Here is a 14,230-nt window from a genome sequence, read left to right as displayed (position 1 = left end):
CGTTTAGTAGTATATTTTAATTTCTATGGTCCTGTCTTTCCTTACTGTCTTTTAAATCACTGAAAGTTTTGGTTCTCCAAGTATTTCTGAGTTGTGATTTACCTTCACCCTTGTGTGATAGATTAAGGAAACGTTAAGAAAACCAACACTTCACTGACTGATAACTTCAGTCTCTTCCAGGGCTTATAAATGTTCTGGGTAGTATTTTGATTCAAGGCCCATGTAATGGGAGACAGACGTAAAGATCATCAGAAGTTTCTAAGATAGGTTTAAGGGCAAATTTAAGTGTTAGTTAAGTGATTATAACCTTTACGAATTTACTTACATCAGTTCTGATCACAGTATTCAATAGGCAGAGTGACTAGTCCATAAGTACTAAAATAAGAATTCGTCAGATAGAGAAAATGGGATGGGGAAGGACTGAAAAAACAAAAACTGAAAATGTAACTCGAAAAGGCAGGTCAGTAAATGAGCTGAGTGCTTTGGACAGTTAAAGGATGGAAATCCAATTAATTCCTAGGAAAACAAACTGAGACTGCTCTTAGACTGGAATTTGTGGATAGTTTTAAGACTTGGAAGGTGGAGAATGGATGGGACCAAAGTTAAAGTGCAATACATGAAAAGTTTTTAGGGCCATTTACTGAGGTCCTTAATTTTATGTATAATTTGGTTTCCTAATAAAGTAATCCTGATGCTGGGAAGACCTGGAATATTAAAATGTTCCTTGTTCCCCTTTAAAAAAAAAAAAACAACCCAGAAAACTCCCCACATTTTCCAGACTTCCGTGGATTCTGTTAGCCACTTCCTAATATTTTTACCTCTCTTCAGGCTGGAGTTTTGTTCCACATAAAAGGTGAAATGTCTTTCCAGTTACATAAATAGAAAATACACCACCTTCATTTGTCATTGTTACAACTATTAAAATTTTCTCTGGATTTTTAGAAATTAAATTAGAACCACAAATAATCTTTTTTTCTATAATCAATTAAAAAATTAAGTTATGAAGATAATATAATAACATCATGGAGTTTGGGGAAATTTTATATAGAGTAAGCTTTATTCTAGGTCTAGCAATGTTTGTATGTTCTGTTTGGTTTTCTTGGTTAGCCTTTCTTGATGGTCTGTTTTTTAATCATCCAAATGGAGTACTTGTGTTAACTACAAGAACAACAAAAAGTGCTGAAAAAATTAGCCTTCTTAGGAAACGGTACATAAGAATGAGTTAGTGTCTGGGGTGTTTTCTTTTAGCTCCCACTGACTCAAATTCCCTTCTAAAATAAAACATGATCCTTCCACTGTGGGACTCTGGTGAATATAATCTTTACCTCATCAACTACTTTTCATCTCTATTAAATTGAAATCTCTTTTTCTATTTTTAGGTTCCAGCCCCCAAGACTGTTTATGTAATGCTTGCAGGCTCCTCTGCTGTTTATGCAAAGACACACTGACTGTAGGGCAGGGGGGCGAAATGGGAGCCCAGAACCACACAGAAGTCAAAGCAGCCTATTTAGTGGATTCCTTGAGAATTAGGTTGGAAAAGGAAAGAACTGGTGAGCAGCTGGGAGATAAGACACAGTGAGTGAGTGAAACACAAGCAGACAGTGGAGGCAAGTGGACAAATGGGAAAGCCTAGGTGAGGTGTTGGAGAACTTGTTATAGCCTGTCTTTTATGTGGACTCTGAACTTGATGCTTAAACAAACAAACGAAAATCTCCTTCTTCCGGAAGCCCTATGATTCATGAAGTTCCTGGTGTGGACACTCAATAGACATTTTTGCCTGTGCTGATGACACCTTCCTTTGCAAGCTGAGTACTTCAGTCTTATTTGACAGATGAAGAAATTGAGGTTTAAGGGAATTAAGTAACTTGCCTGAGATCACACAGCTAGTAAATGGTGGGGTAAAATTGAAGCCAGATGTGTCTCTCTAGCTGGGCTGACTTCAGAATTCACTAGATTGTAATAATCTTTAGTACCAGTGCATTTACGATTGTTAGTAACTCATCGGGGTTGTTAATTCTTAAATTCAGGGACTCTGTTCTGAATAGAGTTGTTATTGCTGCTACCAGAAGGGGGATTTTCCTGGGCTCTGGGAGCCAGGCACCTTGAACAGCCTATTTTTCACATCTTTTGAGAGATACCTTTCTTCCCCTTAGGTTCTCAGTTCCACCCTTTCTAGCTGAGTCACCTGGGTGGGCAGCTTTACCCCTTTGAGCTTCATTGTCATAAGTGAAATAGGAGCAGTAATAATACTATTTATCTCAACGGGATTTTCTGAGGATTAAATTAGCCATGCATTTGTGTTTAAGTATGCAGTTTGTACAAATCGCTATTAGAGATATGTGTTACAATGAAACGTTTCTCTCATTGTAGGTCTTCTTGAATTTTCTGTGGGGAAATTTAGCTACTTGGAGCTCAAGAAGTCCTTTCCAGAGGAAGCTGTTTTGCGTCATATTTCCAGCAATGTCACTTTTCTTATTTTCCAAATACATTCACAGTATCAGAATACAACAGTTTCTTTTTCTGAGGTAAGTACAAAGAGTTACTTCCATAAAAGCCATTTCCACATTTTGGGGTCTTGTATTTAGCGTGAGCGTTAGAATTTTTTTTTTTTTTGAGACACTTTTTTTTTTTTTTTGGCTGCGTTGGGTCTGCGTTGCTACGTGCGGGCTTCTCATTGCAGTGGCTTCTCTTGTGGAGCACGGGCTCTAGGTGCACGGGCTTCAGTAGCTGCAGCGTGCGGGTCAGTAGTTGTGGCTCGCGGGCTCTAGAGTGCAGGCTCAATAGTTGCGGTGCACGGGCTTAGTTGCTCCGTGGCATGTGGCATCTTCCCGGACCAGGGATTGAGCCCATGTCCCCTGCATTGGCAGGCGGATTCTTAACCACTGACCTACCAGGGAAGTCCCGAGCATTAGAATTTGATGCCACTTTATGTCTTAAATTTCTTTTCTTTTTTTAACAGGAGGGGGAAGAAAAAGTTTATATACACGTACAATGTGCGTATACATGGGAGAACGCAGTAATGAGTAATTCAAAGAGGTGGTTAGAATTTGGGGCCCCTATACCATCTTGACAAAGGGTGATAAATTTGTGGAGAAGTGTATGTCTTAAATTTTTTTTTTAAAAATCAAGATTGGGTCCTGTCAAGTTAGTGGTTTAGACTGGCTAAGAGGTGAGTATCACAGGCCTTTCTTGAGTGGTGACCTCTGACCTAAAGAGGGGTGATGCTCGTGAGTTTGAGGGAGGGTGGCTTGTACCAAATGTCTCCTGTCTGTAGTTAAGCTTTCCTCATACTTCCCACCTTTTCTTTTTCTTACCCTACTGTGTCCTCAGTGATTTTTACCTGAGAGTACATTTTAATGGGTTTGCTTTGTTGTTCAGCCATTTAGTGTTGAAGCTTATTAAGACTCCTGTAGGATCAGTTGAAGTTTATTAAGACTCCTGTAGGATCTGCTTTATTCTTTGGAGTCTCATGGAAACAAAAGAATCCTAACACTAAGTTTTAACCAGTGCAGTGCTTTGCTTCCAGCAGCATTTAGGACCCTCTTACAGAGATCATCACTACACCCCTGAAACTCAACCTCAGCTCTGGGAAGTTTTTCAAATGTCCTGGGTCAGCTTAAGCTCTTAAGGCTCTGCCATTTATGTTACCCTTTTACAAATCTATTTATATTTAGTCTATATGACCCCCTAGACAAATAAATGAATTTCACTCTGTATAAAGTTGTGCTGCATTTTTATTTGTCCAAAGCCTACCTTCTAATATTCTGGAATTTGCTCAACAGAGCTGTCTTAGTCCAATTCCTATATATCTTATGGGCATTGGTCACAGTATCTTTCAAACTAAATATTTGGTATTTTTTGTTCCTGCTTTCCTGTCTCTGCCACGAAGGTTTTGAAGTTGTGTGTGGTAATTTAATAGACTAGAAATGGAAGGGTTTGATCAAGGAAAAGAGGAAGGAGTAAGTTATGTTAATTGAAGAGATAACAGTGTCTATGATGCATATATATATATATATATATATATTTTAATGACCCATATATTGATTTTGCCTGAGTTCTTTACAGCCAGAGCAGAAATCAAAGCATGTTAAATTTCATAACTTTCTTAGAAGGAAGAAACATGCCAATTCTTGAGGGGAAGCCAAGTTTTTTTCTGGCATTAAATTCAAATGGAAACTTTCTATTCAGGCCCTTATATAGTAAAATGGCACAGAGATAATTTCCTTCTTAATAATATCATAGCAAAGACAACATTTGAAGTAAGAGAAAGGATGGCGAAAAAAGGCATTTATATTTCTTGCATGCCCACTGTGTGCTAGGCCAGTGATCCTTAAGTGCCTGGGGCCATAGCCTTGGAATTTGCTGAAATCTCAGGACTCTCTACCTGGCAAAATGTATGACTACATCTGTATAATTTCATGGAGACCTCTGGAAACTCACTGGGCCTCTGGGGCTCCTAGTTAGGAACCCTTGCATTTGGTTTTCCACGTAGTTAATTTTTTTTTTTTCCTTTTTTTTTTTCCTGTACACGGGCCTGTCACTGTCATGGCCTCTCCCGTTGCGGAGTACATGCTCCGGACGCGCAGGCGCAGCGGCCATGGCTCACGGGCCCAGCCGCTCCGCGGCACGTGGGATCTTCCCGGACCGGGGCACGAACCCGCGTCCCCCGCATCGGCAGGCGGACTCTCAACCACTGCGCCACCAGGGAAGCCCGCCGTAGTTAATTTAATTCTCGTAACAGTTCAACCAAGTAGTTCTAATGCCTGTTTTTACATTTGAGGAAACTGAGGTTAGATAAAGGGCGGCCAGCATTACTAACGTGGTAAAAATGGCCTGGATGGACAGCATCTTGGGGCTTGGTGTTCATGCAGAAAGGATCTGAGTTATCCTGAATTATTGTCGTGTTCCTTTCTCGGACTGCCTTTCGTTCTCACTGTGTTCATACTGCTGAGAAGATGATAAGCAGAACTGCACATAGCTCTAGAAGTGAGTCTGTGAAGAGAACTTTCTGTTGTAACTTCCTGATGCAGTGTGGCACTTTGGAGTTTTTGGGTCATCTTGGCAGTTAGTGCTTTGAAACCGCTGACCCTATAGTTCCTCACTGAGTGTTTGGGTCATTCTCTTTTACGCTTGTCAAATTGAAACCCATCTGGCACTTTTTTCTTTCTATTTCCTTAGCTTTAAGAAAGCACTCTGAATCTCCTACCTCTTAGCTTAGTACTTTGTTATTCAAAAAGCTTCCCCAGCAGATGGGGGCAGGGGATGGCAGACTGGCCGGGGTGTGAGGAAGGGTTAGAACGGGGCACAAAGGTGATCTGTGTGTTCACGGTCTTGGTTGTGGCGGTGGTGTCACAGGTGCCTACACTTACCAAAACCTACCGTTAGTATACTTTATGTGTAATTTATAATATGTTAATGACAACTCAGTTTTTTAAGAAAGCTTTCCAAGAACTGAGCTCTTTGGGGGCGGAGCTTATGTTTTTGTCTTGGTAGTGGTCAGGTTAATTTGTGTATCGGGACCGCGAATGGAGGCTGCCCCAGTGGCTTGGTCCACGTCACAAATCTAAACCTAAGTCAGCCTGCACTTACAGGGAAGCCCTGTCAAGGAAACCTAACTTACACTGACCACAATCTTCCAGCTCGGCTTAGCCTAGAAAACAGGATCCGCCCGACTTCTAAGGAAATCCCGACCTAGCCAAGCATGCCCTTCTAATGCTCTAAAGAACTAGTTCGTGCCCCACACCCCTTGGGAACAGGACTCCATAGCTAGTGAGGCACTGTCCTCCCCCAATCCATGGGTGGTTCTCCCCTGAATAAAGGACATCAGACTCATCACTAAATTGTTTTAGTTTTGTCATTCACACAGTAGTTCTTAACCCAGTAGTCTTAGTACTTGACATAGTAGATCCTAACTGAGGGGATTGAAAAGCTTGGTGTTTTTTCTGTGTATCTGCTATTCCTGATCAGAGACGTAACATTTTAAATAGTTCCTCCGTGTGTATGTGTGGGCACGTGCACATAGAGGTGAAAAGAATTCTTCTGTCGTCTAAGGAAGGTCTGGCTTTATTCCTTTTTGCTCAGAGAAGCTTTGGAGTAGGGCACGCACACTAGATCCACTCCAAAATTGAAGCGCTCTGTTCAACTCCCGATTCGTGATGACTCTTGTTTCCTTATTGCAGACTCTCCTTCCCAATGCCTCGGGAACAGGCACTGACAAAGGACTGGTTTTCATTCTTAGACCAGAGCAGAGTATATGCACGTGGCACTTGGAGACTTCAGACCCTGAGCCTGTCCAAAATGTGGCCATTCCACTCTCCTACTCGGAAAGCGGTAACCTTTCTGTTGTCGATGCCCCGTTAACTCTCCAGAATGCGGGACTTGTGTGTGAAAATGTAGAGAAAACTATAATCCTATTAAAAGTGTTGATTATAAGTACAATACCTTGAGTCAGAAAGGTACTAACAGCAGGAGAGTCAGAGAACTAGCATGATGACTGAAAGCCCAGGTAGGGACTAGGAGAACACATTTATTCGTTTGGAAAACATTTAAGGAGCCCTTGGAGAAGCTGTAACAGAAAGACAGGACATGGTCCTTCACACACTAGTTGGTTATCGGAGGCCGAGGAAGACGTGGAAGAAGAATGGGGTGTTTGGAGGATGGTGAACAGTGGCTGTGGCTGGAGCCAGGGTGTGAAGGGCCTGGTGTACAACGTGAGGTTTGCACTCTATGCTGAGGAACATAGTGAGTTTATTTTATTATTATTATTTTTGACATCTTTATTGGAGTATAATTGCTTTACAATGGTGTGTTAGTTTCTGCTTTACAACAAAGTGAATCAGCTCTACATATACATATGTGCCCATATCTCTTCCCTCTTGAGCAGAGGAATGAGCTGATGCATTTCATCGCTTAGAAAGTTAACTCTAGAAGCAGTGTGAGGAGTGGGTTGGAGAGGGCATAGCGGAGTCCAGACAGCACAGCTTTCAGGACTCATAGTGAGGAATGAAGACGTGATCAAAGGCCCCTCGAGGGGGATGGAGAGGAGGAGGTGGGTTTGAGATATTCAGAAGGTAGAATTGACAAGACACAATGACCAGTGGTTATGGATTGTAAAAGTAGGGAGCATGGGCTTCCCATTTGGGCAGCTGGGAGGTGGTGATGCGAAATAGGCATGGAGATATAGGATTTTTGTGGTGCTGGATGTTTTAGGGGGTTGAGATGAGGTAGATGGTGACTTCAGTTTGGGACACATTGAATCTGAGACCCTTATAGGACATCTGGATGGAAATGTATAGTAGGCAGTTTAAAATAAGGGCCTGGAGTGGAGGAGTGAGGTTAGATATCCGACTGAATCATGGTTAGTAAAAGCCATGGAAGTAAGTGAGATTGTCCAGGCATGAACTTAGAGATTTAGGGGGGAAAAAATAATAGCAGGTAACTTCCTAGTGCCTGCCACGTGCCAGACTGTTTCTGGGGGATGCTAACTGCTGAAGAATAATTGCAAGACTAAGGAGTAGACAGGAAGGTAAGAGGAGAGCCTGGACATCCTGCATTAAGTAAGGAGTGGTAAATAGTACTTTGCAGAGAGATCAAGAGAGTGACTGAAAGTGTCCATATGATAGCACAATCCAGAGTCAGTGGTGGCCTTTAATGAGAGTCATTTTAGTGGCACAGTGAGGGTGAAAACTAGATTATAGTGATTGAGGAGTGAAGGTGTGGTGAGGAAATTTACATTCTTTTTTTTTTTTTTTTTTTTTTTTTTGCTGTACGCGGGCCTCTCACTGTTGTAGCCTCTCCCGTTGCAGAGCATAGGCTCCGGACGCGCAGGCTCAGCAACCATGGCTCACGGGCCCAGCCGTTCCGCGGCATGTGGGATCCTCCCGGACCGGGGCCCGAACCCGCGTCCCCTGCATCGGCAGGCAGACTCTCAACCACTGCGCCACCAGGGAAGCCCTACGTTCTTTTAAAGTTTGGTAGTAAAAGGAAGGAAAGGTTGCAATAACTAGTAAAGGAGGTAGAAGCCAAAAAGGGATTGGAGTTGAAGAAAGGCAGTGTTATGTAGCAAAAGGGTAATTACCTGATTGAAAAATGATAGATTTCAAGCTTCCCTCAGGGTCAGTGCACAAGAAAATTTATGAACAGTGGAGTGTCAGTTACAATACACATGCTCTTCTCAGGTGTGGTAAATATTTGTAAATGCAGGAAAAGGAGAGTGTGAAAGAAGAGCACAGAATTCTGAGAGAGATTCCGCAGAATATTGAAACAGTGCACACTGGGTATCTCCATTCCAAATCTGCAGAGTTCCAGCAGTTTATGGAAACTAAGGACCAGCTGTGGGAGTGATTGGATGAGTGTATGAAGTTGAGATCTTAAAAACCTTTAAATTGGTTTACCTTGTTCTGAGCTTCTCCACTTGATTCGGCTGTGTACAGTTCTTTGCATGGAATTGAACTAATGTCAAGTGACTTCCTTAAGTGTTGTCTTGCTTAAAGGTTATGAATAGGATTCCTAATAAGAAAAGAAGAGCTGTTTTAATAACATTATTAATGTAAATTAAATACCCCCAATTTATTTTCTGTTTAATTTTACATATGCTATTCTAATACGTGGTCTTGGGCTTCCTGAGATTTTAAAATTTTTACTCTTTTATATATACACAAAGACTTCCAGCTATGAGGATGACACCATCTTCCTCCCTGTTGAAAGAGTCATGTGAAAAGCCTTCGTCTATATACTAAAATCTAATAAAAACTTCTCTAGGTAGGAAAGGTACACATTCAACATTTGGCATACAATTTCACGGTGTTCATGGAGCCTCTGAAACCCACTCTTGGACCCCAGCTTAAGGATTTCTGCCTCTTCTGACCTTTTTAACTCTAGTGCAGAGGTTGGCAAACTCCAGAGCGCAAGACAGATCCAGCTTGTTGCCTGTTTTGTGCATGAAGTCTTATTAGAACATAGCCCAGGGACTTCCCTGGTGGTCCAGTTGTTAAGACTCTGTGCTCCCAATGCAGGGGGCCCAGGTTCTATCCCTGGTCAGGGAACTAGATCCTGCACGCTGCAACTAATATCCCGTGTGCTGCAACTAATATCCCGTGTGCTGCAACTAATATCCCGTGTGCTGCAACTAAGACCTAGCACAGCCAAATAAATAAATAAATATTAAAGGAAAAAAAAAGAAAAGCAACTAAAAATCCGATACTTAAAAAAAAAAAACAAAAGAACATAGCCCATTTGCTTACGTATCATCTTATGGCTGCTTTTGTGCCACAAGAGCAGGGTTGAGTAGTTGCCACAGAGACCATCAAGTCTGAAAAGCCTCTAAAATATCTACTATCTGGCCCTTTACAGAAAAGGTCTTCTAATCCCTGTTCCACAGCCCGTAGCCTCAGTTAACTTTACCCTTAGTCCATGAGGTAGTACAAAACTAGAAGCTGTCTATTTAACTTCTATATTGGGAGTTCTTATAAGGGGTGGGGTTCTGTTTTTCCGAGTGTGGTTTGAATATATAAGAATTCTATGTTAAGTAACTTCCTTGTTTTCCATCCAGATCCTATCCCTGGTGGTTGTAATTTGGAGTTTGATTTAGACATCGATTCCAACATTTACCTGGAGTATAATTTCTTTGAAACAACTATCAAATTTGCTCCAGCAAACCTAGGTCATGCGAGGTATGTCTGTCTCCTGACTCCTAAAACTCCTTTTAGGACGTGCATGGCTCGCTGTTGTGTAGATTGAGTAAATTCTCTCAAAATCCATAGTTTCTCTTTAGCAAAATTGAATTGCTTAATTTTTTTTTTTGGAATGGAAGTAATTTAAGCTTTGTTACTAATACTCGCGCTGTCATTTACAGTTAATGTTTTTTCCCTTCATTCTTAGGAAGAGACAGATGTTGAGCCTTTATTATGAGCTTAGAAGTACATCTTAGTTTCTGTAAAAAGTTTTAAATATAGAAAACATTCTGGAGGCATGAAACACTCATATTTTTTGTAAGGATTTTATTATTGTAATTAACATTCTGCCCTAGTTTCTACTTTAATAGTAATGATAGCTAACATTTGAGTAACATTTGAAGTGCTCCCTGTGTATCATCCATGGTGCTGCTAAGTGCTGTGTGTTGTCATTTAATCCTAACAATTTTATGAAGAAGGGGCTGCTGTTCTTATTTTACAGAAAGGCCCCCTAAGGGTTGTTGAGATTAAGTGATTTGCCCACATACACACAGCCAACAAGTAGCAAAGCGGGCAACTGACTCAACCTGACTGATACTCACATCTGGTTGTGTAACCATACATACTGCCTCTCCTTTCTTGGTGATGCCAAACTTGGAATCGTTGTTGCAGAAGTTTGAAGTTCCAGCTTTTGGTGCCTTTTTATAGATGAGACTTGCAGCACAAGAGATTGACGTTCAGTTTTGTTGGTTGACTTTAGAGGCACAGATGCTCCGCCGTGTGACGTCAAGACGGGCCAGGACTCCAGGTGGAGGTTGCAGTATGACGTCTATCAGTATTTTTTGCCGGAGAACGACCTCACTGAAGAGGCATTGCTAAGGCACCTGAAGAGGATGGCCGAGGTGCCTCAGGTGCAGGCCAATGCTGTCAAGGTAAATCTGACTCTCATAATTTGTGTGGCCAGACTGTGATGCCTTTGTAAGAGTTGAGAAGGGGAGAAGCTACCAGGAGCTTTTTTTTTTTTTTTTTCTTTTAAACTGTTTTCTTGGTTTTTCTGGGATTCTCACTTTTTCTCTTTTGTTTCATTATCACCTTGGGAGTCATTGTTAGTGATATCCCTAAGTAACGTTGGCTTTTGAGGAGATGCATGTAAATTTTGTTATGTTTTAGTTGCAGCCACATCTATGACTGGTAATCTTGAGCTATGGATGGAAGTGGGTGGTAATTTTCTATGTACTCCCATAACTATTAGATTAAAAAAATTTGGCAAGTCTAAAGGTTATAGTGTTTTGAGAAAAAGTAATGTGAAACTGTTTAAGGATATACACGTTATCTTTAATATTTAAACCCAAATGCAAAGTTTCTAACTTGCAGCAAAAGTTTTCTTCGAGCTTTTGAAACCCCTGAAAACTCTTGTGACTCCAAGGGTGGGGACAGGCCAGCAGCCTTGGCATCATCTGGGAGTTTGTTAGAGTTGCAGACAATTAGGCTCTACCCCAGAGCTATGGAATCAGCATCTGTATTTATGATCCCCAGGTGATGCCTATGCAAATTAAAATTTGAGACTCATGCTCTAGATCATTCTTGTGGAGGGCAGGATTTTATCTTTATGTCTTAAAGGGTGCCTGATATCGGCCTAATAAACAAGGTCATCAGTCAGTGTAGTGGTTGGTGGGTAAAGTTTTTCTAGACTACTAAGATCTTCCTAGAAGTTTGTAGATTATCAGATTACATAGAAAGAAGCGATTGAAACTGGGTGTCTCTGATTAGCCTAGGGGCTCAGGCTAGAGTAAGAGTAAGATCTGATTTTGTTGCTGTGTCAACTAGCATGTCATTGCCCCATGCTAAGAGGGAGCCTTATACAAGAAAACTCATTGTGCTTATTCACAAATTAGGAAGCTCTATTGGCAAAGTACATAGGAAATTTTGAAGACCATTTTTATTCTTATGAAGAATGTAAGAATTCTTATAACAGAGTCTTTTTAGTTTACTTCTTAACTTTTGGTTAAGAGCTAGAATATCACGTGCCAGAATTCAAGAAAACCCTCAACGACTAATGAGGGCATGTCAAGAAGACTCTGGAGCCTGCTTTTTCTGGTTGTTTTTTGTTTTCTTTAGATTTTTGTTTGATGTGGACCATTTTTAAAGTCTTTATTGAATTTGTTACAATATTGCTTCTGTTTTATGTTTCGGTTTTATGGCCACGAGGCATATGGGATCTTAGTTCCCTGACCAGGGATTGAACCCACATCCCCTGCATTGGAAGGCGAAGTCTTAGCCACTGGACCGCCACAGAAGTCCCTGGAGCCTGTTTGAAGAGGCTCACACTGGCCATCTCTGGGACAATTCAGTCATCAAAGAGAATGTGATTGGTTATGCCTTGAATAAACAAAACCACGTCCATACTGATACTAAAAAAAGAAAAAGGAAAAATGCTCAGTTGCTACCGTTGGAGCAAAGGACACAAAATTATACTCTGAAAATTAATAAAGGGAAGGAATTTACCCTGCCTTTTTAAAAGGACGATCTGTAATTCACTCTGGGTTGATAAGAGAAAGCTCTGCTTTACAGAAGAATGCCAGCTAGTAAATTTAGAAGGAATAATAGAATTAGAAAATCTCCATTTTCTGACCCTCAGTGAAATAATTCAGGCAAGGATCACCAGGTGAAAGAGTGTTGGGGGGAAGGATATTCCCAGGATACCTAAATAGCACCCTCAGATTAATTCTAATTGCAAAGGGAAAACCGCTTTCAGAGTGGAGTGATCCGATGGTCTCTACCTTATCCATGTGGTCAGAGTTAGCTTTGCTGATAGTAGGTGAACCTGCATTATGTGTTCATGTGAATGTAGGCTGACTTTATCGCCATGACCTATGGAATATTCTAGCAAAACAGGTTTAACTTGAGTTCCTGTTTATAGGAGTTCCTGTTTACAAGAAATTCATAGGGCATCTTGAGCACAATCTGATAAATTCAGATTGTGGAGTAATCTGTAAAATAACATCCTTAATCTTTCAATGGTGATTCTAGATTGCAGAAATTGGAGATAAACATCATACATGAAACTTGGTTGGATCTTGGTTAAGGGGGAGAAAAGCTATAAAAGGCATTTGGGAAAATTTGAATATGGACTGTGTATTAGATAATAAGAAATTATTAATTTTCTTAGGTGAGCTAAGGTATTGTGAGCACATAGGAGAATCTCCTTGTACTTAATATCTTGCTATTCAAAGTGTGGTAGATGAATGCATAGCGTTGCATCACCTGAGAGATTCTTAGAAAAGCAGAATCTCAGGTACCTCCTCTGACCAGCAGAATCAGAATCTGAATTTTAACAAGCTCCCCAGTGATTCATAGGCTATTAAGTTTGAGAAACACTGTGTTAGGACATGCATGCTGAAGTATTTAGAAGTGAAATGTCATGATTCCTGTAACTTACTTTAAAAATGGTTCAGCCATAATATATATATATATATATATATATATATATATATATATATATATGTGGGGTGGGGAGGAGCAGGAGGGAGGGACAGAAAAGCAAATACGGTAAAATAATAACAACCGTTGAATCTAAGTGGGGTATATAACTTTTTCATTGTATTGTTCTTTGAACATTTCTCTAAGGTTGAATGTCTCGTAATAAAAACTTGGGAGAGCAGGAGGTAAAGTTAACATTCTGTTGGACTTGACCAGTCCTTTGCCCAGAAAACATATTTTTGAAGGCTAAGCACTATATGTAAATAGTAGAAGTTTTCTAAGAGGCTCCTAATTATTTACTCCTGAAACCCTAACATTTCGTTTTCTCACTGCTGTTAGTAGGAACATATCTGTGTGTTAGGACTACGTGGAGCTTTTGTTCCTCCTATTATATTTATCCCCTATTTAAAAAACCACGTTTAGAAGGGAATTTTTGAAGTGGAGGGCTACAGGATAACACAGCTGTATGTAATTTTTCTTATTTCAGAGCCTGTTAGACAACAGTAAGTGGGCGCTCTCTGTGAGATGTTAATCCGCACGGCCTACGTCAGTAACCTGTAGCTCACGGTGATTGCTCATGTCTGTTGGACATTTACTCTGTGCTAATTACTGAGGGGAGACTCGTGAGCAGGATAAATAAGGTTCCTGCCCTTATGTCATTTACAGTCTAGCAGACGAGACAAAAATTCTTTTCTTTGTCCTAACTTGCACATTTTACTTAAATCATTTATTTATATCACATGTTACTTAAATTATTAACATATACAAAATCTTTAGATGCATTTTGTGTAAGAGCTTGTTCATATCAACACGCACAGACTGTGTAGAACAATCTCTTGACAAAGTCAAATGGGTTGGCAAACTATTATATGTAGGATGGATAGCACAGGGAAACTATATTCAATATCCTGTGATAAATGATAGTGGAAAAGAATATGAAAAGGAATATATATATGTATGTTTAACTGAGTCACTTTGCTGTACAGCAGAAATTAACACAGCTTTGTAAATTGACTATACTTTAATAAATTGTTTTAAAAAAGCTAAATGGGCTAGTGTATATTTTAAACAAGAATTGT

The 14,230-nt window shown here is 40.4% G+C and overlaps 1 protein-coding gene across 1 annotated transcript in view; it reads left to right on the top strand.

The window, feature by feature from the left end:
- Positions 1-14,230, top strand: part of TM7SF3 (transmembrane 7 superfamily member 3) — a 37,973-nt gene that overhangs the window by 8,033 nt on the left and 15,710 nt on the right. The window contains exons 2-5 of the mRNA XM_059081173.2: positions 2,371-2,525; positions 6,180-6,330; positions 9,551-9,671; positions 10,432-10,603. Of these exons, the coding sequence (XP_058937156.1) occupies positions 2,371-2,525; positions 6,180-6,330; positions 9,551-9,671; positions 10,432-10,603 (599 nt within the window). The remainder of the gene's footprint in view (positions 1-2,370; positions 2,526-6,179; positions 6,331-9,550; positions 9,672-10,431; positions 10,604-14,230) is intronic.

Source organism: Kogia breviceps, chromosome 12 (assembly GCF_026419965.1).
Source record: "Kogia breviceps isolate mKogBre1 chromosome 12, mKogBre1 haplotype 1, whole genome shotgun sequence".
NCBI lineage: Eukaryota > Metazoa > Chordata > Mammalia > Artiodactyla > Physeteridae > Kogia > Kogia breviceps.
The sequence above is the reverse complement of the archived record's forward strand: the minus strand, read 5'-3'. Positions and strand labels throughout refer to the sequence as shown.